This window comes from Tenrec ecaudatus, chromosome 7 (assembly GCF_050624435.1).
Source record: "Tenrec ecaudatus isolate mTenEca1 chromosome 7, mTenEca1.hap1, whole genome shotgun sequence".
NCBI classification, from domain to species: Eukaryota; Metazoa; Chordata; class Mammalia; order Afrosoricida; family Tenrecidae; genus Tenrec; species Tenrec ecaudatus.
The window spans coordinates 19,413,375-19,440,677 of NC_134536.1; the positions used below are offsets into that span (position 1 = coordinate 19,413,375).

At 50.5% G+C, this 27,303-nt stretch overlaps 1 protein-coding gene across 9 annotated transcripts in view; it reads right to left on the reverse strand.

Moving 5' to 3' along the window:
* The window catches only part of SASH1 (SAM and SH3 domain containing 1), a 373,743-nt gene that overhangs the window by 41,668 nt on the left and 304,772 nt on the right, over positions 1 to 27,303 (reverse strand). For 6 of the 9 annotated variants that reach the window (XM_075554412.1, XM_075554411.1, XM_075554414.1 and 3 more), the window contains one exon: positions 3,458 to 3,590. In XM_075554412.1, the coding sequence (XP_075410527.1) occupies positions 3,458 to 3,590 (133 nt within the window). Of the gene's footprint in view, positions 1 to 3,457; positions 3,591 to 3,742; positions 3,944 to 4,172; positions 4,298 to 8,695; positions 9,155 to 27,303 lie in introns of those variants that run through there. The other 3 variants (XM_075554415.1, XM_075554418.1, XM_075554416.1) reach the window with 3 other exon arrangements.

Consider the following 27,303-nt stretch of genomic DNA (forward strand, 5'->3'; position numbering starts at 1 on the left):
AACCGCCCTCACTGTCTGCGGGACACCACAACAACAAGGGAAGAAGACCAATGGCCCCTGCATGGTGGGAAAAGGCACTCAATATAGATTATGTCCGCAGGGCACTTCCGGAACAGAGGGGCTGGGCCAAGCGGGGAGGCGCCACCTGGCGGCAGAGGCAGCAAATAGCCGGGTCTCCCCTATGTGAAGCACTGGCCTCACACCCCACCAATCCAGCTGTCCTGAGAAGTGGAAGGCCCTTATCTCTCCATGGTCCTATGGGGTGGGGAAGTCAGGAGGGTTCTCTCGCTGGAACTTTCCTGAACTCCCGTTCAAGACTGTCGCCAGAGATCCCAGTGCTTCATGTCTGCCTGAGCAGGAGCCAGATGGTGCACACATGCACATGACATGTGGCCGGGGTTCTGCTTCCTGGTTCTGGAAAGTCAGCATCTGGCAAGGAGGGCAGAAGGGGATGTGGCGATGCTTCCAGAGAGGCTGCATCGCCCGTAATGGCAGCAGGCTTGGCCCGGAGTGCTGGCTCTCCTGTCTGCGGCTGACCTGCGGCCAGAACCTCTAGCCCACATGTTAACTCTCTTGATCCTGAAGAGTTCGACTCCCTCCCATCCTCCTCTGATGTGAAGAATGACAAGCAAGATGCTCTCTCTCCAGGAGGCCTGGCTCAGAGGCTTCCTATCCACCATATTCAAGGGGCTGAAGGGGAGGGAGGGGGGCAGGAGCAGGAAGGTACTACGTGGCTCCGTGGCTCCGTGGCCAAGAACATGGATTTCTGCCTTGGATTCCAGGGCCAACCCTGTCCCTCTCCAGCTCTTTGCCTGTGGGCATTTAACATCATCCTGTGAGCTTGTGGTGCTACAAACCTTCATGTGCTTGGCTGTTAAATGGAAGGTCGAGGGTTCCAGTCCACCCTGAGGCCCTCGGGAAGAAAGGCGGGCAGCACAGTTCTAAAAAGCCAGCCACTGGGAGCCCCACAGAAGAGGCCACATATGCATGGGGGGTGACACACACACACGGGGTCAACTCTTCACTAGTTGAAATGAATGAACTTGATGGGACAGTTTTTGTCTTGGCTTAGCTTAGCAAAATCCCCTACAAAGTTATTGTGAAAATGAAATTAAGTGAAAAAAGATATGCATAGCAAAAGGTAATGATCAAGCATCAGGTTCAGGTGAGCAGGATGGGGCTGTGAGAGAGGTGTGGAAAAATGTACGCTCCAGGGACAGGGTAGAGACTTGGCCTGTTCTAGTCTGGTCCAGGGACATCCCCTGCCCAGGGCACGGATTGGGTGCTCTGTGGCAGCAGAGCCTGGGTGAAGAACCTGGTCTGGGCATGGGGAGAAGAGCCGGTTGGAGACACAAGATGCTGCAGAAGAATCAGACAGCTTAGACTTTATTCTCTATCACCTCCTTGTGCCTCCGTTTCCTCATTTGTACAAGGAAGAGAAGGCTGTTGCAGGGATTAGATGTTAAAAGATAACAAACACCCTAGAGACCTTTTCTAAAATAGTTGGCACACAGAATGTCTTCAGTAAATGGTCATGGGACCGGCAGGAAGTCGAGGGATCAGGGATCAACTCTTTCTAAGCAGGAGGGGCTCAAGCTTTGCATCAGCTGGGGCTCAGTTTCTCTCACCCCAGTAACAATTCCTCTGCCAATGAGGAGCCTGCAAGCCCTAGCCTGCAGGGGTAGAGGCAGTTAGCAATGTGGCCAAGTGTTGGGGAGGCACTTCAAGCAGACACTCTGAGTTTCTTGTACCCTGGAAATCCTCCTGACAACACAGACGCACAGGCCTGGCCAAGTGTGTCCCAAACGCACCCACCCTGACTCACAGATGCTGCAGGTATAACTTGAGACTCACGGTCACTACACCCTTCCTCCTCAAGTAAACCCTCTTTCATACCCAGATGGACTCAACATTCTAAGCCAGGGGGCCATGCGGTTAGTATAACTTTTAACCAGAAGGTACCTCTCTTGGTCTTACCAGCCCCTCTCCCACCCCCCAGCTATTCCACTTAGAAGGAGTTGAATGAATTTTCTCTGTCCTGAATATGCAAATTAGACAGCCTCACTACCCAGAGTGATCGTTACATGGATCACTATATGGAAGCACTCATTAAATGGAAGGCCTCCAGACTTGGGGGTGGGGGGGGCTGTGAGGTACTTTGCCCATTTCCTTTCAACTCTGTCCCAATCTTTCAACTCCCCAATCTGCATGCCATTCTTTGTTTGACTAGAGCAAGCATCTGAGATCTGCTGGAAAACGGGTCCCTAAGGTTGCGCATGCTGTGCTGCGTTCCCACGCTGCCACCAGACACTGCCTGTGGCCTCAGGAGGAGCCACGGGGGAAGGGGGCGGGGGGGAAGGTCGTGCCAACACTGTGGCAAACAGGACAAGACAGACCGACAGGCGTCACAGCCTCCCACTGTGCATACAGCACCTCACTTTATCATGAGGGGTCGTCCATGAGACCCAACACCCAAGTTCATGAGCTGACCGTGAAACAGCACCCCCCCCTCCTCCAGGAGTTTCACACTGACAATAACCACACAGGGTGCTTAAGAGCAGAAAGCCCTCCTCTCTGCAGACTAGAGGCCTTTGGGCTCTCTGCCCTGGCTTGGCACAACCCAAAGGCCTCCACAGGGAGACCTCTGAAAACCTGCACATTGGACACCTGAAACTCCTTTTCGTGCAAATGTGACATAATCATACACAATGTGCTTTATAAAAGAAAGACAGGAAAAAGCCTAGTCGCCCTCCCCCAGCCTGCTTACAATCAATTCCAAATAGGAAGATGGTACACATTTTAGAATTGACTGTTTGTTTGGGGGGGTCTGGGGAGATGTTGAGAATCTAACAGTGGGCCGTAACAGCCCCTTCCCAACAGTGAGAAAGATGGCTAAGTGACCCTTAAGCAGACAAAATTATATATAGAAGGTTATTGACGCTTCATTACGGTACACCCCAGCTCACCCCAGCTCGGGGCTCACAGTGCTTTTGGAAAGCCACTGAGACTAGGAGGTCCTGACTGCTCACCGGGGGAACAAACGGTCCCTCCGAGATGGGCGGGATGCTCTCAGGACTCCGCCGTGAGAGGTTGATTCGAGATGGGTGCATATCAGAGATGGGCTCAAGTCCCTGGACACGAGCCGTAGTTCTGGAGGGCAGGGGCTGGCAGACTCCACGAGCAACCGGAATAGGAAGTTTATATAAAACGGTCTAAGTGGAAAGGAAGCTGGGTCACATTCCTCGGGAAGACTTGCTGCCCCATCCAAGCCATCTCCCTGCTTTGGAACACTGAGACGGCTTCGCTTCTGGAAGCTGCCATCCCTAATGTGCCCGGCTAGCATCACCCTACTGGCATGCACCCACCATTCTCTCCCCTCCCCACAGAACGGGGTGGGGGGTGCACCCCGTCCAACACCCGAGTCTGTAATTACAGATCAGGGTCGGGTCTCGGTTACCTTCGGTGCTGGGCTTTTTCATCTCTTCCACCCGAATGAGTTTCTTTCTGACTCTGCGAGTGGAGTTTACCAGCTTGTGCAGCCTCTTAAACTTCACCGACTCCTCTGTCTCGTCGTCCGAAGGCTCTCTTGACTAGCAAAGAAACAGAGGCAGAGTTTATCAGATAACCGCTCCCACCTGGGCCCTGGGCGGCCAGGGAGGGGCCGCCTGCACCTGGCTGGGCCACAGCTGCACTGGGAGCACCCCCAACCCGCCCCCAGCAGGCTCGCGGGGGCTCCACGTACCATGGTGATGGCTAATGCAGGGTGCACTTAGGTCCTACTTCCTGACGTGCACAGGGGCCATGCCTCCTTGGGCATCGCCCCCCCACCCCTCAGGCTGGCCCTGTGCATCCAGCTATGCGGCCGTGGTCCCCGCCAGGCGCTCATCTGCCTGGCCCACCAGGCCCTGCTGTTTGACGTGGTGATCCACCACTTCTCCAAACCCAAACTCTGTTGACTTTTTCCAGGCCTCCCGAAATCAAAAACAGCCGGGGCAGGAAAGGGGAAGAGAGGCCAAAAAAAAAAAAAAAAGCTGCTTCTATCCCATTTGCTGGGACCGGGCTGCCACATCCCAGCGATCCCTTCCACCTCCCTCTCTGGGCAAGCTCACCAGGCGGGCGGGCCCGGGACAGAGCCTGCGCTCCTCTCGAGAGGGACAAGGGAAAAGGCTGACCTTTCCAGTCTTACAGTGCAGTCCATATTCCCCGGGCGGCTCCAGCGCTCTCGCGAGCGGGCCCAGCTGTTTTCCCTTAAGCACCAAACATGACAAAGAGAGGAAAAATCCTCTCGCAGCGGCAGTGGACCGGGGCTCAAACAATCCTTTCCTTGTGAACAAAATGACGCTTGCGCTTCCAAGTCCGCGCCAACGTGCAGTCTTGCTGCTTCCTCTGGTCTATCTGTTCAAAATGCGCAAACCCCACGGCTTTGCCAGCGCTGCTGACCGGGCTGGGCCATGTAGGGGTGGGGGCCCGGCGGGAGCCCAGCTCGAGGCTCCCCCTAATCCTTCACTTCCTGACACCAGTGTGCGCTCCCCACTTCCTTACGCCCGGCTGGGCTCTCTGAAGTCGCTCTGGGAGAGAGACAGGAACCACACCAAACCACATCGCGAGAATCCCACTTTTATAAGCAATAAAAAGAGACAGACAAGGGTTAGCAAAACTCAATTCCGAACGGGCGGGGTCGGGGAGGGCACAACTGAGACATAAAAGTGGTGCAAAGATTTTCTTAGCCCCAGCGGAACTGTGCAAGGGATAGGCAGAGCCTGTTTCTGGGACTCTGCCCCCAACCGCTGAGTCTCTCTGGCTGGCGCAAACAGTTGACTTTCAGGAAGCACATCGGTGCTTATTGGAAGGCTGGGGGGCTGCACCCTCCCATGGGTGCCTTGGAAGAAAGGCCTGGTGCTCTGCATCTGAACAGCCATGTCCATGAGAACTCTCTGGGCCACGAGTCAACACAGGCTCCATTCACATGGGTTTGCATGGTCTTCGTGGGTGCCTCCCAGCCCGTGGCTAACCGCAGGAGCCCTGGTCCGGTGACTCCACATCACTGGGAGCAAACCATTATACCCACTGAGGAACAGTCACCGTAAACCCAGATCTGGCAAAGTCCTCGGGAAGGGGCTTTTCCTCCACCTTCTTCTCTGCGATACATACCTGTGCCCAATGGCACACAAGTTTCGAGATAAGAAATCCTGTGTCCTTTTCAAAATTAAGGTTAATCAAGTTGGGAGGCACAAACAACTTCACTCCACTACTACGAGCCTACAGGTGGGCAGTTCTGACTCGCTCTGCAGTGCTGTGGAAGAAAGGGCTGGCCCCCTGCTTCTGCATAGATTACAGCCGAGGGTGAGCCCCTGACACACACTGGGAGGCCAAGAGTCAGAGTGGGCATGTTGGCTATAGGCTTAGGGGCGGCCCCACCCTGACTACTGGATAGTGAAGAGCGAACACTGGGGACTCCACAATGGGGACCGGAGGCTGCATGTGTTGCTGGCCCATTAGGCTGACTGTGCTCTGTGGGCTTAAACTTAAATCACATGAAACTAAAAGAGCGTGTCAAGTGCAGCTGCGAATATACGTCTTGTTTGGCTTGAATTTCACTTTCACGTGGCTGAAGAGCTCAAGTATGCTGAGGTAGAGCGGTCAGCAGGGGAACGAGGAGTTGGCCGCAGCCCCCATTCTGCGTGGAATGGCACGTACACACGCGTGACACAGGTTTGCCAGGAGATTCTAACTGAAGGAGGACCAACAGTTCGTGGCAGCCCTGTGGTACACACAGGACTGGAAGAGGCTGCCCTGTGTGTGAGAATAAAGTCGGCACAGTCCACTTAGGATCAAGATACAGGCCATCACTGTCATGCAGAGGGGAGACCATTGGTGTCTGTGGCCCTGAGACTGAGCTGGCAGGTTGGCGGTGGTGGGACCAGCGTGTGCGATTGGTGTGTGGTGGGAGGAGGGTCAAGCAAAAAGAGAGATGGCCTGTAGAGAGAGGTAGAATAAAACCTCTGTCCACAGAGACACAATCCAAGTTAGAAAGGTGGGCCAGCAGAATGGCCTCGTCAGGGTGAGGTCCACCTAGTGAACTTGGGACGACAGAGTGTCCAGGACAAGGGTCACCTCACACAGTTCCACTTTCCCCTGCTCACATTCACTGCAGCGATATATTCCGCCCACCTTCATGTGGGACGCCGACGGTGGAGAAACTGGGCTGTGTAGAACTGTGAGCTGATGCGGCTTAAATTTTTCTTCTAAAATAAATGAAAGGAAGTTTTGGAAGCCTTGACCCTTCTCAAATCATGGCAACCACAGGATGCTGCATTTTCAATTTTTGGACACCAGGAACACAGATGCTGAAAAGTGTAGGATGAGAAGAGAGTGAGTGAGTGAGTGAGTGAGTGAGTGAGTGAGTGAGTGAGTGAGTGAGTGAGTGAATGAGTGAGTGAATGAGTGAGTGAATGACTGAGTGAGTGAGTGAGTGAATGACTGAGTGAGTGAGTGAGTGAATGAATGAGTGAGTGAGTGACTGAGTGAGTGAATGACTGAGTGACTGAGTGAGTGAGTGAGTGAGTGACTGAGTGACTGAGTGAGTGAGTGAGTGAATGACTGACTGAGTGAGTGAGTGAAGGCTAGAGGCCACAGGAGCGCAGGAGCGCAGCAGGGCAACTCCAGGAAGCATGTTCGTGCAGGAGAAGGTGCTGACTTCTTACTTCCACCCCAGACCCCAAGGGGAAAAAAGAGAGAGAGAGAGTTGGGAAATATTTGTTTTTCAAAAATTGCCTCCAGCTGTTTTAACATAAAGATGCTGTGAACGGCATGCTATGACTCTTAAACTGGGTAGAGAAACTGAAATTCCTCACTTGTGACTCTCCTGCTTCCCTGGTGCTATCACTTACACCTTGGGGGAGGGGGGGTCTTGATTCATGGAATCCACTCAGGTCTGGGGGTGTGGGAAAAAGGTTTTAAACACTTGGAAATGCAAAGTTCCTATCACTTTTCCATCTTTCCATTGATATATCACTCGTGTTTCTAGAGAACTCTTTCCACCTGGCAGAAAGTGAAGGGACTTGGCACTGTACAGAAGAGGGAGGGGCGACTATGGAGGGGGTTTTAAAGAAACTCAAATAGCACACGCCATGTGCATATTTAAGCGTGAGACGGGTTTTGCTTGTCTCTCCCCTCCAACAGACGTAGCCCTCCATAGATTTGAAGTTCATCATCTTCTAAGCCAGAAGGTGAACCCCAGCATCTGCATAAAGCCCCCACCTGCGTGCCATTCACAGCAAAAGGCAGCACCTCCCACCAGAGGATGCGGCTCGCTCACTAGGATTCCCCGCCACTCTACTGCGGGGTTCTGTCCCCCCCCCACCACCAGAAAGCCCATATGGCTCAGCTTTGAATTACTTTGGCTAGTGCTATATGTAATAATTCTGTGGTGAATGCTTAAGTGTTTCATTTCTGGTTTCCACGGCAACATTACATCAGATTGCAGACAGCTGGCTCCACAGTTTTAAACCATAACAAATTGGCCAAGCCAAGGCAAAAAACTATAGCCCATTTAAAGAGACAGCGTTCCCTTTCGGCTGCCAGGGTACTGCGTGAGCGAGCAAGGGGCCCATTCTGCCTGGGAAGGAGTGTGGAGCCTCCTCCCTCCGGCTCAGCTTCGTTTGGAACAAGTGCGTCCTTGACACATGTGCGGTGTTCTAATTGGAAAGACGTGGCGCTGACGTGGGGGCACTTTCTAGCGGCTCAGCGACGCTCAAGATGGCCAGGGACAAAAAGGGACCACGTTAACAGCATCACGGACGGGCGCTGCCGTCCAGGAGATGCACCCCCTCACTATGGCACGCAGGCCATCCCTGCTCGTAGGCGACAGACACTGGCTCTGCCCTGGCACACACAGGTCCTGCAATGAGAAACCCTAAGGCGCGGGCACGCAGGCTCCCTGGCGAAGCACAGTCACAAATCAAACTCGAATCCTCTGGGGTCCGGCCTGAGACCACGCCACGCTCAGGACGGCACTGTGTTCTCAGCAGGAACACAAGCCGTCAGCCGGCTCCCCTGAACTCCAAACATTGACCACTGCCGCGAAGAACACTCCCAGAGTAAGTCCAGGCGTCTCCCCGAGAGCCGGGCGGAGAACGCCGCAGGACAGTCACGCATGCCCGAAGGTACTTGGAAACTGGAAAGGCATTTGCTGGTGAAGGTCACACAAGCGCCTGATTTGACTCTAGCCCATCATCGGAGAAGCGTCCTGCAAACCTCCGGTTCTCTGTGTCAGGGCATTTATCTTTAATATCCGGAGCGGACAGAAAGACACACACACATCAGCTACTGAAGTGGTGACAAGCTCTCCGAAACACCGAGGGCAGGTCTCCCAATGCAAAGCCTCCATGAATTGAGCTGGGCTCATCCGCACGCACACCTTCTCGGTTAGGCCCCCTGCTTGCCCCCCACCCTCCACAGTATCTTCATCTGTTGTGATTAGATGCGGGTCCCAGGAAGGAATGTACGAGGGGTACAGCATAGAGAAGGGAGTCGAGGAAGAAAGTCAAATTTAGAGGAAGCTGGGGAGTGAAGAAAAGCACCCCCCTACCCTTACCCCAAACCCCCCCCTGCCCTGAAGAACTCAACAAGCCGTTTCTGAAAGGAAGCAGAGGAAACCGCTTCTCTGTTCCCAGGAACACTCTCAGCCACTTACCGGTTTCGGCATTGAGCAGGCCGGCGACGGGGCGAGTCTGCCAAATGCCCAGCGTGCCACCCCTCCCCAGTGGGAGATCGGCGTCCCCCTGGGCTGGCTAAGTGTGGACAGGGCACTTGTGGGCCATGCCCCTCTGCTGTTACATGATCAAACCCGCTCCCTGTCAGCGCTCAGCATCCTAAGCCACCACAACCGGCGGCGGACGCTGGATTCAATTAGCTCCTTTCTGCCTGCGGACTGATCCCCGGCTCCTTGCTCACTGCCTCACTTGTAAGAAAGGCGTAAGTCATCGGCTCTAAGCAAACCTCCTATTCACCACAAGGCAAAAAGGGGGTGTTGTGCATGGCAAACAATCCCTGTTTTCACTGAGGAGGGCTCTCTGACCTCCCGCTGGCCTCCCGTCCCTAATTACTGTCTATGGAATTCCACAGACAGAACAAGAATGTGAGGAGCTGAGCGAATCCGGGACAAGGACGAAGCTTGAAAGGGGATTCAACTTAAAAACCAAAAAAAAAGATTGCCTGCCTCCCAAACACCCCCTGGAGGGAGGGGTCTCTGTTGAAAATAGACACTTCCAGTGGCTATTTTTTAGCCGGACTGGATGAAAGCTTAGGGTCTGGATTCGCAGAAAGGTTGTCGCTGTTCCTCTGGCTCTCCCTCGACTCCTTCTGTCTAGTTTAACTCCGGGAGGAAGCAGAGGCTGTTTGTCTCTCCTGGGTGCTTCTAGAACGGTCTTGACCAAATTGTCCCCAGGGTGGGTCGCTGCAGAGCCTGGGCTCGAGCTCTGTGGACATGGAGCCCGAGTCACAGGACAATCACTGCACTTTCTCAGGGGTCCCTGGGGACACCAGGGACAGGCTGTCCGTTTCTTCCTGAGGTCAGCACCTGAAGAGCACAGGGCTGACATCCATCCCCACCCCCACCCCCGCCACCCTACTCCCCCAACAAGGCTCACATGACCTTTCCATGACGTGGGCTTCCAGCCATGTCTGTGTCTTCCGGGCTAAAGTCAGTCCGTCGGCAAGCCATTTGGGGTCCCTGAGTGAAGCAAGCCATTTGTGCCCAGCTGCTTAACGTGAACATTGGCAGTTCGAAGCCACCCAACAGCAACACGGAAGAAAAGGGCTGGCAGTCTGCTCCCATTTATAGAACGGTCACGGGTAAGACCCACTCTAGCACACAGGGTCATTGAGTTGGAGTCGATTGGACCACAACCAGCAATGAGATGTCGTTGTCCGCCCCCCCCTGCACCCCCCAGTCCAGGTGTGGAGTTGGAGCTGCCACCCCTGGTAGTCTCGCCATCGGAGGGTGTCTATGTTTATGCCTGGTGCAAGGGCCCGCCTCTTGGTGAGGCACACATCCAACACCTGGCTTCCCAGTGTGAACTAGTGTCCCTCCTCCAGGTGACAGGATGTTGGGTCCGGTCTGGAGGTCACTTAATCTCCAAACACTAGGAACAGGGACCCCAGCTCCCAAGTCAAGGCCACATCTTCCTCTATGGAACCCCCCAGCTCCCTGAGAGCCCACGGGGGGCCCCTTGCCCCATTTCCTTTTATTGTCCATGACGTGGGCTAGGGGGTACATATCAGATGATCGTTTTTGCAGTCAATCGGTTAAACACTTTGCCACACCTCCCCATGTGTTCCTTCCTTCCCCTCCTTCCTCTGACAGAATATTATCCTCCGTGGCCCCAAGTTAACCTCTGTCCACCCTCTAGCCAAGAGGTTGGCAAAGATGTGGCTCTGAAGTACAATGATAAATTTCTAAAGAATAGATCCAGATAGCAGCAATTTCATTTGTTTGCCAAATGTAGCTATGGCTCTCCAGCAATGTTTTGCTGTGAGGGACAAGATTGGCTCTTCCTTTTCCAGTCTGCTGACCCTCTGCCACTCTATAGACCATTACTGCCCTTCTCCACTGCCCCCCCCCCCGCTGTAACAGATCAAAATCTGTTCCTTTGAGTATGAAAACATGTTCCTGATTACCTCCCACCCCGCCAAAACAGTGGTCACATACAGTATTTGTCTTTCTCTGATTGACTAACCTCATTCAGCTTAGGGTCCCCAGAAGCCATCCATGTCATGAAGGGTCCAGCCCTCTTCCTCAAAGCCTGCCCGGCTCCTCATTCCCCGTGCACCCTGCCGTGAACCCCCTGGCATCTATCAGGAACTGCACCCACCTCCTGGCCCCAAGTGTCTGCTCCGAGCATTGCCACCCATCAAGCCTCCCTTTACTGTCCGTCTGTCTCCATTTCACAGAGCTGCCCCCGCCCCCAACCTCTCTGGCTGCACACACACTCCCTCCCCTGGGTGCTACACGGGGTTCCTGGCATGGGAAGCTAAAAGCTGGATATTGGAGGTTACTGGGATCTCAAAGACCTGGCAATATGCTTTGGGGAAAAAAACCTGCCTTGAAAACCCTTTGGAGCCCAGTTCAACTCTGACACACCCGGAGTTCACCACTGAGATGGAGTTGGCTCCAAGACAATGGGTTTTCCCCCCTTACTTTCTTATGGACCCACGTCCCTCCAATAAGTGCCAGGCACTGTGAAGGTAAGGAGCCGGGTGGCGTGGTGGGATTAAGCGCTGGACTACGCACCACAGGGTCAACAGTTCCACACCAACAGCCACTCCACAGGGGAAAGATTGGGCTTTCTGGTCCGTCTGTTCCTTGGGGGTTTCAATGGTTGATTTTTCAGGAGTCCATCTCTTTCAGAAGGTGCCTTGCTTCCCAGTGGACAACGGGTGAACTTTAACCATCAGCCTTTGGGTTCCTAGCAGAGCTATGGGGCAAGTTCACACTGCTAACCTCTCAAGTAGCAGCCCAAAGCTTGCACACTGGTACCACCATGGCTCCTCAAGGGTTTTTGGGCTACATATTGTTAACGGATCTAGGTGCTTGTCTTGCCAAGACAAAGGTTTACTTTGGGAAGGCATAGGGCATCACAAGAGGACTGCATGTAGAGACAAATGTTGCTAGGTGCCAGCGAGTTGGTTCCCATGTGCACTGACCCTACGGATAACAGGACACACTGCCCTGTCGTGCCATCCTAGGAGTAAGAGAGCCTTACCAGCCAGCACCCTCAGCTGTATTTCTTGCCGCCCACCCCCCAATGCACATGGAGGGCTTTTAATGGTCTCTGTGCCTAGTGTACACAATGAGTTGTACATGTAAAAAGGGTGGAAAGACAAGGGAACAACAAGTGAACTAAAATCGATGGAGAGAAGGGTGTAGGATGCCTAGTGGGGCTTAATCAAGGGCAATGTAACAGCCAGGTATTACTGAAACCCCGATGAAGGCTGATCATGATAGTGGAACAAGAGGAAAGTAAAAGGAAATAGAGGAAAGAACTAGGAGGTAAAGGACATTTATAGAAGTCTAACTATAGGCATGTATACATGTAAACATTTATATATAACAATAGGGGAATAGATCTATGTACTTATAATTATATGTTAAGTATTAAGGTAGCAGATGGATATTGGGCCTCCCTCAACGCAAGAACACTTTGTTCTAATAACCCAGCATTCTGTAATGCTCACATTCCCAACATGATTACTGAAGACAAAATGGGTGCAAAAGCTGATGTGGTGAAGAAAACGGTGCCTGGCTATCAAAAGATATAGCATCTGGGGCATTTTTAAAGGCTTGAAGATAAACAAGCAGCCATCTAGCTGAGAAGCAACAAAGCCCACATGGAAGAAGCACACCACCTTGTGTGAACATGAGGTGTTGATGGGATCAGGTATCAGGCATCAAAGACCCAGAACAAAAATCATACTAATGTGAATGGTAGAGGGGTGGGGAGGGGAGTGGAGACCCAAAGCCCGTCTGTCAACAACTGGACATCCCCTTACAGAAGGGTCACAAGGAAGAGACGAGCCATTCAGGGCGCAGTACAGCACCACTGAAACATACAACTTTCCTCTAATTCAGTGATTCTCACAGTTCCTCATGTTGTCATCACCCCCCAGCCATAAAGTTATTTTCGTTACTACTTCATAACTGTCATTTTGCTACTGTGATGAATCAGGCGACTCCTGTGAAAGGGTCATTCGCTCCTCAAAGGGGTCATGACCCACAAGTTGAGAGCCACTTTTCTAGTTCTGTAATGCGTCCTGTCCCCAACACTGTCATGAACCCAACTCTACCTTACAAATCTGACTAGACCAGAGCATGTAGACCAGAGCTACAGCCCACAACACAGGGTATCCCAGACAGAGAAACCCTTCTGGACCAATCATGATAATACAGGTACCAGGGTAAAGGGGAAGGTGGGGGTAGAAAAGGGAATTGATCACAAGGATTGACATATATATAACCCTGTCCCGGGGGGGTGGGGGGGGTGAACAACAGCAAAGTGGACGAAGGGAGACAGCGGATAAGATATGAAAATAATAATTTAAAATTTATAAAGGGTTCATAAAGGACGGAGGGTGGGGGGGTGAGGAGCTAATATCAAAGGCTCACGTAGAAAGAAAATGCTTTGAAAATGATGATGGCAACATATGTACAAATGTGCTTGACACGATGGATGGACGGATGGATGGATTGTGATAAGAGCTGTAAGGGCTGCCATTATAATTATTTAATTTTTAAAAAATGCTTTGTTATAATACATATTCTACCACAATAAAAAAAAACAAACAAACAACAACAACACAGCCGGGTCCAAGACTTAAGCACCACTTCTTCGAATTCATTCATTAAGCATTGAGTGCCAAACACTTAAAAGCCTGCCTATCCACACCATTGCCTTCCGAATATCCTTCCTTCCTTAACGATGAACAGTACCTGTCTGTGCTAACTAAGTATTTCCTGATTCGAATGAACAAGTGCACCGGCTCTGGGCATTAAGAACAAGCAGTCCAGGTGGGAGGCAGAGGGTAGAAGCCAAGTTATCTTGCTTACTGTAGTTAGCAAAACTCCCCTTACAAAATGCGGCCAGTCTCAGGTACTTTACTCGATAGATTGTTCATGGAATTTTTATAACCCGCTACGTTGCTCAAACACAGATAGATAAGTTGGATGCAGATGTCGCGTAAAAGGGCCAGACAATGCTGAGAGTCTTCTCTTTATTTGCCTGAATGTTAGTGATTAAAAGCCAGGCCCTGCTCTCAAGTCAACAGAGACATGCAGAGCCTGACCTTATGGTTGTTTGCTTACTCACAGTCAATAGTGCGTTGTCTGCTGTGGTTACCTTGAAACTTGAGCTAATGTGAAACATCTATGCATGACCTCCCCGCTCCCAAAGTGTAAATTCCAAAGCCAAAGGTATATATTCTCCACGCATTCTGCTTTCAAACAGGACAGCAGGGAGTCAGCCTGCTTTGCGCGTATGTGGTCGCCACACTGGTACACCTTCTAAATAAACGTGTTTATTAGAACACGCTTCTTCTTCTGACTTGGAGTGGGGAAACTGGTTGCATGGCATTGGTGTGAAAGACCTGCATTTCGGGACAGAGGTCCCCTGGTGACCCCAGAGGAGTGTAATGATTGGAGTTTAAATTCTGAGCAGTAGGGTTGCAGAGTTTACAGCTGTAACCATGGCACCACATAGAGGTATAAAAGTTACAATCTAGTGATCAGAGGGTAGGAAGGGTGCGGAGAGAAGTGCGGAAAGGGACGGCTACCAGCCTGCTGGGAAGAGTGGGAAGGAGACATAGGATCAGAGCTACGCAGGGGTTCGGAGGGGAAAAAGGAGTCTCTGGCTGGGACATTGGGGAGCAGGTCAACGGAGGGAGGCCAAGGAGCGCGAGTTTGCAGGGTGTCCTAAAGAAGCCCTGGTAGTGTTGGAGGTTAGGTGGTGGGGCCGCTGTGCAGACCGGCCAGCTGCTCCCAGGCGTCTTTTCCTGTGAAGACGTCCATTAGGAAACACACCTCAGGGTCTGGGCGTTAGAATCAACTTGCTGGCAGTGGTTTGTCTTTGTCTTGTTTATTTGTTTGTTTGTTTGGGGGGGGTGCGGGGGTTCTATCAACCAAGGGGCTCCTAAAGGGTGCAAATAGTTAAGGGTCTTGGCTTCCAACTGATGGTTGGAGGTTCAAGGGCGCCGGAGACCCGTGGGAAGTGCGTCAGCGCAGCAGATTTACAGAAGGCTACGGTTTGTAATTGTCGTTGTTGTTAGGTGCAAACCAAGTAGGTTTCTGACTCAAAGCGACCCCGTGCACCACGGAATGAAACACTGCCTGGTCCTGGGCCATCTTTACCATTGCTCCCACGCCCGAGCCCATGGCAGCAGCCACTGTGTCCGTCCATCTTGTCCAGGGCCTTCCTCTTTGTCACTGCCCTCCACTTTATCAAGCAGGATGTCCTTCTCCAGGGGCTGACCTCTCCTGACAACACGTCCAAAGTATGCAGGGCTCCTCACACTAAGGCCCATGGGCCACAGGCGGCCCGCAGAGGACTTTTATCCTGCCCGCCGGGTGTGTTTGCTCCATTTGGGGTTTTTTACTTCAAAATAAGATATATGCAGTGTGCATAGGAATTTGTTCATAGTCTTTTTTTTTTTAACTATAGTTCAGCCCTCCAATGGGTCTGAGGGACAGTGAACTGGCCCCCTGTTTAAAAAGTCAGAGGACCCCTGATGTAAGGAGGATGTCTTGCTGTCCTTGCCTCTAAGGAGCCCTCTGGTCACACTACTTCCCAGACACATTGGGTTGTCCCTTTAGCAGCACTTTCAATATTCTCCTCCAGCACCACAATGCATCGATTCTTCTTGGTCCTCCATATTCAATGTCCAACTTTCACATGCAGATGGGGCAACTGAAAATACCATGGCTTGGGCCAGGTGCCCCTTAGTCCTAAAAGCAACATCCTTCCCTTTCAATACTCTAAGGAGGTCTGTGTAGCAGATTTACCTAATGCGAAGACGGCTTACAGTGCGAACCGAAATCCATTTAGAGTGTCCACATAAATTCAGCCTCCATGGAACTCCAACTATTGAATAGAAATGTGAAACTTCCTTGTCCTCTCACAGAAGGTGTCTGCCGGGCCAGGGAAGGGCAGCCTGGTCCGCAGGAGTTTACCTGGCCCAGCCCTTGAAGGAAACTGGAGATTGGGGCTGAATGGTTCTGAGTCAAGGGGCCAGAACCAAACCTTAAACTTTCTGGTCTGCCAGAGTCTTCATGTCCCAATCATGGGTCCCTTGTCCTGGTTCTGTAGTTCCACTGGTGAGCTTGAGAAGGGATCTGCTGCCCATCGCGATTTTGTCATGAATTTCCTTTGTTTTCCATGTTTAATAAGTTCATCATGTTGACTGTGTATCCTTTGGACCTTAGGATGGCCTCATGCTTTCGGTCTCTTTCATCCTCATGATTCCGTTTGGGCTTGGTTTTCTCTTGGTCCTCTTTAAGACTTAGCCAAAGGATCTCTACAGAGATACAGTCGAAGCTGGGGCTTCTTATGGCCGGGCACAGAAGAAAGGTCTGGTGGTGGGCTTCTGGGAAAGTAGCCACTGGAAACCCCCCTGGAGCACGGTTCTGCTCTGCACCCTTGAGGTCGACCCAACGGCAAGCAGAAGAGCAGCCCAGGGGTCTCCACTGGGCCCCTGGTTCCTTTCCCCTCTGACCTCAGGTGACCACCTCTAGAGAGACACACGGGTTCATCTGATGCTGATGGAGCCTTTAGAAACAGCATGTGACACCAATCAGCAACAGCTCGGTGGCCCTCCTCCGCTCCAAGCTTGAGTTCATCATCTCCCCAACAGGCCTGATCCTCCACGGGTCCAAGAGTGATGTATTCTGGGCGACTCCCTACCTTGGGGGCAGCACATTGGCTCCTGCTGTGAAGGTCCAGCGGTTCTCTGCAAAAAGCCTGGCATGCTCCAGTTTCCCTGACCCCGATAACAGTCCTGTCCAGTTAGGACAGGGCCCTCCCAGGGCCAGAAATTGGGTTAATGTGTTATTCTTTGGTTTATACAAAAATTAGCCTCACTGTTTGGAGAAATGTAGAAGGACTTAAAAATGTGTTGAGTCGTTGCCTAAAGTAACTACATCAAATATGAAACACATTGAGGGGGGTTATCCCCCCCCACCCTTTTTTTTTTCCTTCCCGCAAAGGAAGCAAGGACGGAGTCATCTGTTTAGCAAGAAATAGTTTGTTCATTAGCCAGTGACATCATTGCTCTCTGAAATTAGGAGAGTCTTGTCAGCATATGGAAAAAAAGACAAGATTCCTTTCTTCTCCCAGAGGCACAGTGCAACGCTGAAATAATCTCTGGCAGCTTCAAAATTAACTAGTTGTCACAGGGTTTGAAGAAGAGAGGAGGCGGCGGTGGAGGAGACAATGATGACATGATGCTTTTATTGGAGAAAGCATGTGGGAATCTGAGATAATATTACCATTCCACAGGGCAAGGCCTTGTCACACTTCATTCACTTAAGACATGGTTTTAAAAAATTGGTCCCAAAGCCAGAGGAGCAACGATGACTTCCACAATGAACTCTACACTTTTCTTAAGACCCCTGAGCCTCGGTTTGCATTTCCTCACCACCAGCAAGTCTCTTTCAATTCCTAGACCCCCTATACAGAGTTTGACCAGGTTGTAAATCTTGCCTCGTGAGGGTAGATAGGCTCGTGTTTCTCCTGAGGGTGGGTATGAACTCACAGTACTCCATTGCTTAACTCACAGTGCCACCAGACTCCAAATAATGTTGGTATTTTCCCCAGAAAGAAGTGCTGTGGACTGACTCGTGTCCCTCAAAAGAGGGATGCTTTAGTCGTAACCAGCAGTAGGAACTTGACCTTCTTGGCAAAAGGGTGTGTAAAGATGTTAGCAGTTAATATGAAGCCATACCGATCCAAGGTGAGTCCTAATCCCACCTGAGGTGTGTCTTATAAAACAGTGAGAGACAGCAGGTCAGAGATAGAGGAAGGACAGTTGACTCCGGAGACAAATGCCAGTCAAAGAATGCCAAGGATTTCTGGGAACGCACAGAGCTAGAAGAGGGCCTTGGTACAGTTTCTCCCTCCCTCCGAAGGAACCAACACATTCTCAGAACTCTGAGAACATGCCTTTCTGTTCTTTCATGACACTGACTATGTGGCACTTTGTTCCAGCAGGCCTAGGAAAATCCGACAAGGTATGAGCTAAATAGAGAGTCTCAGGAATCCGACAGTCACGCCTGGGAAGGCTCAGAACTTAGGTGCGTCTCCCCAGCCTAATTCTATCAGTTGCCATGGGGCTGATGGAATACCTTTCCATTTTCTGAAGGAGGAGCAGGAGGTACGTGAAGGACAAGGAGCGGGATTTTCCTCTAGTCTCTAAATCCTTGCAACTGCACTGTCCCTATAACCAAGTGAGTTCGGGCAACAGAAAAGTGCTGGAAGGGTGGGTGGCCATTTCGACGAGGCTCTGCCACTCCCACTTCCCTTGAAGAGTGGTACCGTGCCCCCGAAAGCAAACCTCTGGTGTCCGGCACATGGAAGACTCGAGCAAAGCAAGCCGACAAACCCACGCATTCCCCAGTGAGAAAGAGGTATGCGCATCAATTCTCCCATAGCCCCGTGCCATGGAAAAAGAAGGATTCGGAACTGGACTGCCAAGTAGGGCAATTACACATGTGTTTGGAGCATTGGTTCCTGGAGTGGATGGAGGTTTTTATCCCAGAAGCGGTAAGTTTCCGAAGGGATTGGGTGTGTTTGGGAAGGCACATTATTTTTATGGCATCTCAGGGAGACTGGTTCATGGAGCAGCAGGATGACGTCTCAGACAGGGATGCCAAGCCACCTGGTCCAGGCACAGGAGGCTGGACAAGCATGGAGTGCAGGCCGACCCAAATGGCAACGGAGGGAGGGTCCAGACCCACCCAGTTCTTTCCTGTGATCCCACCTTATACCACTAGATCAGCCAAGGGGGCCAAAGACATCTTGTACAAGCTTAACAGCATCCTCTTGTTTGCAGAATAAATAATAAACAGATTTATTTTACGCTCCAAGCTGAGGAAGTCTTGGCTGATTCCTACCTTAGGATCGGAACCAGTTAGATCGAGGAAGGTTGTTTGTAGTCACCTCGCTGGCAAAGTTAGCAGGTCATGATGACTGCCCAGAATCTACCCACGAGAGCTGTTTCACGCAACAACAAACAGAATGAGTCACAAACAAAAGCAAAAGAAAATGAGTGAAAAGTAGCAAACAATGTTGTCCCGAGGGAAATCAAACGAGAGGCAGCCCAGAACCAATACATTAACCTTTAAAAGTCCAAGGTCAAGGTAAGGAGCACATTTCTGAACCCTACTGGAGAAGACTCCCAACTCTTCAAAAGCCGTACTGCCGGGGATTGTGAGAGCTCTTCTGTGCAACCCCAAATGTAGAAAGACGTGAATGGTGGAACACCTTCGATCCTCTTGATCTGAGGAGCTGTACACTTGGCCGTAAGCGAGCAAGAAGTGCAACGGAGAAGAGCAATTATTAAGACTGATCCTGATGGAAACTCACCAGACTCTGGGGAAATTCATTAAAAGCAGACTGACTCCCACCCATCACCCACTTGTGAACTAGCATCGTTCAAGCTGGGCATCCCCAAAAAGCCATATTCCAGGTCAGCTGGATTTTCTCTTTCCTCTGATGAGTATGTCACCTACAACAAAACAAACATAGAGGGACCATACCTGTACAACAGAACTCTCAAACCCAGCTCAGAGAGGAGAAAAGCAATCTGGTGGCCTGGCAAAGGGTCAACACGTAGTCCACTAAGCCTCTGGTGGATCCCTTGACCACAGACCAGGCTTGCTCTCATGCACAGCGCATTGGAAAGTGGATCATGGCAGGTGCAGCCAGGTTAAAATTTAACCCCCTATCATTTGATCTCCCCTTTGACCCACTTTAAATCTGTTCTAGTTTTTGATATTTTCTGCTTTCTTTTTGATTGAGGTTTTTCTGTTTTATTTTAGTGCTGTTATTAGCTTTTTTATTACTTTGTTTTCTGTTTTTCTGTGTTTTCCAGCATATGGAACCCAGGATGGGTGAACCGGTAGAGGCAGAAACTGGATGAATGGACTTTTTAGAGGTACAGCAGGGGATGTTGTAAGAAAATGTTCTAAAATTGATTGTGCTAACTTTGTACAACACTTTGTGATGTGAGTGAACTATTGAATTGTACACTTTATGGATTGTGCCCCAACAGAACTGTTAAAAGGACAAATAATCCACATTGTAACAGCATACATAAGTCAGGGGTTCTCAACATTCCTCATGCTACGCCCCTTTAATAATACAGTTCTCATGTTGTGGTGACCCCCCATCGTAAAATTATTTTCGTTGCTACTTCATAACTGTAATTTTGCTACTGTTATGAATTGGGCGACCCCTGTGAAAGGGTCGTTTGACACCCCCCCAAGGGGTCACAACCCACAGGTTGAGAACCACTGGCATGAGTGGAAAATCTGACCAGAGTCGCCCATGCATGATCAAGGTGAAAAGACACAGCAGGACCGTTTTTGAAGTAGGTGGAAAAGGAAACAAAAACAAATGGAAAAGTACAAAGATGGAGGTGAGGGGATGGCGGGGGGCAAAAACAGATCTTAAGGAACAAGAAGAAACATTCCTATCTGTTGTTTCAGTGTCTACCTGAAGGAGAACACAAATTTAGTTAAACAAGACGGAGGAAAAATAACTAGGAATATTAGACAAGTGATAGAAATCCCAATTGCCCTAGACCAAGTGCAGGAAAAAAAAAAAAGGTACATTGTGAATCTAAATGCCAATCTCTAACCTAGAGGAGTTCACAAATATCTGTACCTCGATACGATCAGATAATGGGGGAGAAATGTGGAACACCCTGTTTGGTCTTCACATAGTAAGCTAAACAAATGAAATTGCCATTTTATACATCAAAAGCTGTCTCATATATTTGATTTCACACAGCTCAACCAAATAGAATAAATGCCAGATCAAAGATAGTCCCTCAAGTCTGTCTTAAATATTTAATAATAATAACAATAATAAAGGACACCCTGAGATTGGACACTTTTGTTCAAGTGTCCTTTGATACACTGAGAAAGGCCTACAGTGTACAAACCAGTAAGGACAGAGGCACCACATGAGGTCCAGCTGTGAACAAGTCAGCTTCCCAGTTGTTTCAGGCCTGCCACGATCATGCTCTCTGGCAAGAGAAGTGTGGAACGCCACACCCACACAACCAGTGAGACCGCCTAATTAACCATGGAGTGCCAGGACAGTTCCCAGCCAGCATGATGCTTCTACAGGACTATTAATACCAGCTCCTTCCTGCAATTACACCAGGTCCACACCTAAACCCACTTGCATAATGACACCTTCGGAACAGAAATAGACCGTGTGCTCGCTGGAAACACGCGCACGCGCACACACACGCACTATTTCCATCAAGCGGCTCTAATGACTCTAGCCTATCTGCTGGACACAAAAGTGTAATAAGCATGGCTCCATAGTAAGGGTATGAGCAAAACTAACATTTTTTCCCCCCTTTAGGAAGACGGGTGTTGTTCTAAGAATAGCAGTTTATAAAAGGGGCAAGAGTTCTTCGGATCAAGGAGACGTTTACACTCCTTGGGCATTTGCTTTATGCCATTTAACCCTTGCCACGCTCTTCTGGCGTCAATATTGTTGTTCCATTTTCCAGATGGGGAAACAAAGAGATTGGTGTGGTTGCTAGATGCCATCAAGTCGGATCCAGCCCACAGTGGCTTTCTTTTGACATCACACACAATAGAAAGGCAGCCATTTGCCAGAAGAACTTTATGGGATGTCCCCTTCCATAATTACCTTCCACAAAGGTCCACTTTACACGTAGGATGGGACCCCCCCCTCCTCCCAACACATCCAGCCCGACCGCTCGCGGAGGCGGGTAGAAACCTCAAATGAAACCTGTCTGCTGGCCAGGGCGATGTTTCCGGACGATCATTTTAGACAGTCCGAAAACAGATTTCCCAGAGCCACCCTTTCAGACAGGACGGGACTATTCTGGCTGAGACCTTGAAAGTCCTCAATCCAGGAAGCAAGTCAGTGGCACAAAAATGAAAGCAGTCCCCACAATGGACTCATTCCTCTCCATGTGCCAACGGCTGAACGTGGAGGATTGGCACCCGCAGGCCCTGTACCCCAGACAGGCTCAGCGGTCAAGATCCACTCGTAGTTGGAAGGGAAGTTGGAATGAGAGGCTACGCAGGGGAAGCACACAGGAATGCATGGTAGCACCATCACGACCTTCGAGTAGTCTCTGTGTAAACTTTTTCCAAGTCCCAAACATCCCCGCTGTGGCATGGTCAGTATGACCCACTGGCCTGCTTTACCAACTCCCTCGGCACCGCTTCACCGCCGCTGTGTCGGCCGGCAGAAGGTGCCCAGGGGGAGGACACACCAGGCCCAGGTTCTCAGAAGACACCTTTGAGGAAGAGAAGCAACTGAGAGACAGCACGACCGGGGTGGGTAACGGGCGGCGCTGCACCGTCCTTTCTGATGTCAGACTTCCAACATCGCGCAGATGGCCTGGGGATGACCGAATAGCCACTTGCCATATTCTTAAAAGGCTCTTTTCACGGCATGCGTCGGCATGGATATTCAAGCAGCTGATACAGGCGATCCACCCGTACCCATCGGTTTCATAAAAAGTACACTTTGAAGGTTGTGCCGGGCGCAAAAACACCCCCAAGGGGGAAGAAAAACAGAACTGGGGATGAAGGGAGACATCGGTCGGTGTAAGACATGAAAATAATAATTTATACTGGATCGAGGGTTCACAAGGGTGGGGGGGAGGGGGAAGGAGAGGAAGGAGGGCTCAAACTAAGGAAATGTTTCGAAAATGATGATGGCAACCCATGTACAACTGCGCTTGATGCAATTGATGTGTGGATTGTTATAAGAGCTGTAAGAGCCCCCGATAAAATGACACACACACACAGAAACCCAAAAAGCAAAAACAAGTGACACAAGTAGGGTGGGGAGGATGATTTCTTTCAATACTTTCCCTAACTCAGAAAGGTTAGCAGAAGCCCAAAGCGAACACTAAAAGGAGCTATCAATTTCACAGTGGCAGCTCTTACAAACCTCCTTCCCTGCAGGAGGCAAATTAGGGGTGAGTGGGGCGAGGGGGCTTGGGGGAGATCACTAGAATAAAGAACAATATTAAAATAAAGGTTCAGATATATAATAAGGAATTAAGTTCAGAATCACTTGTAACAATAACTGCATCACTTTTTGGTGTATTTCAACCACTCACTGACTTACTTATATGATATGTAAATTATATGTCAATGAAATGTTTTTTTCCAAAAAAGGAATCAAAGTTAGGGCCTCACCAAAATAAACTTCAAATGCACAATATCAAAATAAATGTGCAACTATTTAACAGTGAATCTAGTTAGGGCCTCAACCAGAATCCGTTTCAAAACCCAAAACCTCACAACAGAAGTTGACTTTTAATGCAAACCAGATAGCAGAGCACAGAGCCTCTTCTGGCAAAGAGAAAGATAGTCTGCACTTCCCCTGGTGACTATCTTTAGTCCTTTACACTCTTGGAAACTGGGAATGTGAGGAGGGATTTATTGTTGGGCAGCACGCAATTATCTAATGTCAGTTCTGAAATCGATGCAAATGCGACCCCGAAGGGGGGCCGGCATGAATACAGGCATTGAGGCCTGCTGACAAAGGCCTTGTGCTCCCAAAGACTTCCAGGGCCTGGGCATTCCTGGCGAGACCAGCGGGCTATTTACATCTCAGTGACGAAAGGGACAGAGAGAAAACTGAAACATGCTAGCCGCCACACAAAAGATAATCAAAGTGCCTCACGCTTGGCAGCTGAAGGAGGGGGCAGTGGGAATGATCTGAAATCAATGGCTCAACTTTGGATGCAAATCTCGAGCAATGAGAAGCAATCTGCTGGGCAGGGCTTCTTGCTGAGTCCCAGTCCAAACACCAGTTGTAGCTTCAATTCTAACTCATGGCGCAGAGGCTTCAAACCCTCAGCCTCTTGGATAGTGAGTGGCTGGACCCCCTGGGACTCCCTAACCAATGAGCTGATGAAAGGGCGAGGACCAGTTTCCTGTCCACTGGAAGTACAGTCAAGTGCAAGCAGGCTTCAAGGGCAAAGGAGGTCAGCCGCAGGACTCAAGAGCATGGCCCGGCATGGATGTGGCTCCTTGCGGAAACTCCGCGAGTCAAACAGAGGGAGTCTGCAGACAGTATCGCCGGAGACACGCTCTCCGTGGCTGGGTGGCTCACCTCCCTACAGCTGTCAGCAGCAGCAGCAGGCCCTCTTCTGAGCTTCTGCAGATGGCGCGGTGAGTGCAGTGACCATAGCCCCTCCCGGCCCCTTGTTCACCGTCAACTAGGGCAGACGGAATCTCTTTTCAGACATCTTTGGAGAAACCGTTGACTTAAAAAGCTGACAGCATAATTGTGTGAGACTGTGTGTGTGTGTGTGTGTGTGTATGTGTGTGTGTGTGTGTGTGAGAGAGAGAGAGAGAGAGAAGCCTGAGTTTAACTGCTGTGTTAAAATACGTGCTAATGGCTTTCAGCTGCCAACTGGAAGGGCAGTGGTTTGAACCCAGCAACTCCAGCGCCAGAACCACTTGATGGGGTTTCATGAAAGTGTGGACTCCACCTGGACAGGACTCGATGTCTCTTCCTCCTTCACTTTGCAACAAGAGCACAGCCCCCCGCCCCCGCCCCACCCCCCCACCACTTCCATCTAGCATGTGGACAAAGAAATGCTAGAAAGACTAACAAGCCTAAACACCAATGTCTTACATACAGCGGACTGTCTCGTGTCAGAAGAGAAATAGGCTCCTGATGGACGAAGCTTGAAAACAGCATGAGTGAGATTCGCAGGTCACAAAACGGCCAATACTCCACGGGACCACTATTACGAACCAGACAAGTGTGTGATGGCCAAGGACGGTTGGTGGTTACGAACAGTAGGAGGAGGGGGGAAGAAGAAGAAACCTTGGCTTCGGGGACACGGGAGACTTTAGAAACTGACCGAGGCGAGGTCTGCTCCAACCCTGCGACAAAGGTCGAAGTACAAACGTTGTGTTGCCCAACCCTTAGGAAGGGCCCGCTTCACTTGGGCAACCTCTGGGCAGGGACGGTGCGGATGCACCCTCTGAGGGAGCCGCCACAAACCGACTCTGAGTGACGCATTCTGGAGGTTTGGTCCCAAGGTCCCTGGTGCTGGACTTGTCTTCGCCTGTTCCTGAGAGAGGGGTCTTTCACTTTGCAGTCCAAGCGTGTGAGGTTTCTCTGAATGGACAGGGCCTCACAAACTCTCTCTTGACTCAGATGCTATTAATCAGGACAGTAGAGCGACTCTGATGCGAAAGGACCCAGTATGAACAATGAGGTCTCTGTCCCCCAGCCCGTCCCATTTCCCCATGCCTACCCCCACCCCTGCCGGGTTTGGACCACATCCACCCTGAGTTACTGTACACATTCTTCATGATGCTCTGGGCCCGGGGTTTACAGTTAGAGTCTGTTGGTCTTTAGGACGTGGGGATCAGAGCATGAAAAAGGCACATGAAATCCACAGCACGGCTCCCGTAATTACCTCATCGTCCCAGGCCGCACGGCTGGCTAGCACGTGACACATTGACTGTTATCAACAGCACATCTCCTGTACACAGAGCAAGCCAGGTGGGCTTGCAAGCTCATCATTCTTTGGTCTGGGCGGCCATGCAAACGCAGCATTTCTCTCGCTCAGCGAGGGCAACAGGGAAGGGGCGGGTTGTGTTGACTTCTGATACTCAGTCGGGAGGCGACAAGACATAAGCCCAGCTCTTAAAAGAAGCCAGAAAAGATGAACATCCAAATGCACCGTGGCTCCTTAGCCATTTCTCAAACCAGCCACCTGAGCCGGATGTCACTGGGGACACAAACATAACCCAGCGGCCCAATCTTGCTCAGGGGGCTCTCTGCTTTCAAAGAGACCAAAATCTCTTGAAAGCACAGATTTTGGTGGTAGTGGTGGGGCTTCAACAAGTTTATGGATTCTGGACATGAAACCCACGATAGGGAGTTCTCTCGGGACAGTCACTGGACGGGGACATGCAGTGGAGGAGGGGCACCTCCAGGGAGCTGAACCACAGTAAACACAAGAAGAGAGTGCTCAGAAACGGATTGTGGTGATGACTGCAGAAATCTTAATATGACCGGATGATTAAATTGTGTGATAGGTGAAGCATACGCCAATAAAATTAAGAAAAAAAAGAAGATAGCGGCATTTTCCCACAAACGTTGGTCCTGTCTTAAAAGGGTCAGAGGTCAGTTTCTGGTCACCTATCACATGGCCCCTGTGACGGGGTCCACAATACAGGCAGTGATAGCGCTACTGATGAGATCGTCCACTCCCCATTCATTACAACAGGAGACGGCACAGAACGCAGAAAATTAAATCCAGATATAACCCCTTAAAAAAAGTTCAGGAGTGGGAGAAGGAGGGAAAAATGAGGAGCCGATGCCAAAGACTCAACAGAAAGTAAATGTCCAGAAAATAATGCTGTCAACATATGTACACATGTAGTTGATACACCTGATGTATGGATTGTTATAGGAGCTGTAAGTGCCCCCAATAAAGTGATCTTTTAATAAAAATTTCTTAAAGTTCATGGAAAAGGAATCAAAAGATAATGAAATCTTACTGCCAACTTTTAGAAACACACCTCCCCACCTGGCCCCATATATTCAATTCTAATCATCTGAACACCTAACTTAGGTAAAGTCAGCAGAGCGAGTCCAAGAACAGAGAGCAGATTCTGCTGGGGGCGATGGGAAAAGGGGAGGCTGAGGTGTGGAAATGGGGCCTGGTGGTCCCTGCACCACACCAAGAACGTCATTAACAGCCCTGAACTGTGCATAGAAGCAGGTTGAAATGGCAAACGTTTTGTTTGCTAGATATTCAGATCATTTGTGAAAAAAAATCCATTATCTTTTAATTCCATTTTTTCCATGAGCTTTTTGAAGTCCCTGCACACACCCCTAACTATTTACCACAACTGGGAAAGAAAGAGCATCGAAGGCAGCTCATGCAGGACCTATCACAACAGCAGGGGTGGCGCCCGAGACTCACTTTGGAAGCCATCGAGAGCCCCGGCATGATGGATGGCGCAAACAGAAGGATGTGCTGAGAAGATGTCATGGGGAGGGGTGTTCTTGGGGCACAGATAGGACGAGTGGCTGAAAACAGGGAGGCAAAACCCCTCCCAAACTAACAAAGCATGAAACAATGATGTAACAAAAGGAAGGGGCCCCTCCCTCCATCCAGCCCTCGCCAGCTTGATCTCAGCACCAGGAGATACCTGTTTGGAACTGCTGGTCTGACCTACAACAGCCACCTCAAGGCCATTAGTCACTGCTGTTTTCGAGTGTCGCCCGAGCTCATAGCAACCGCAGCCCCATAGAATTTCCTAGGCTGCAATCTTTCCAAGTCTGTTCTCCCATGTACCCGCTGGCTCAGACCACAGAACTTCCTGTTAGCAGCTGAGCCAGCAGGAGCCCTAATGAACCAAACTCAATGCCATCACATCAATTCTGACTCACAGGGAGCCCACAGGACCGGGTAGAACTGCCCCTGTGGGTTCCCGAGATTTTAACTCCTCAGAGGAGTAGAAAGCCTCCTCTTTCTCCTGGGGAGCGCCTG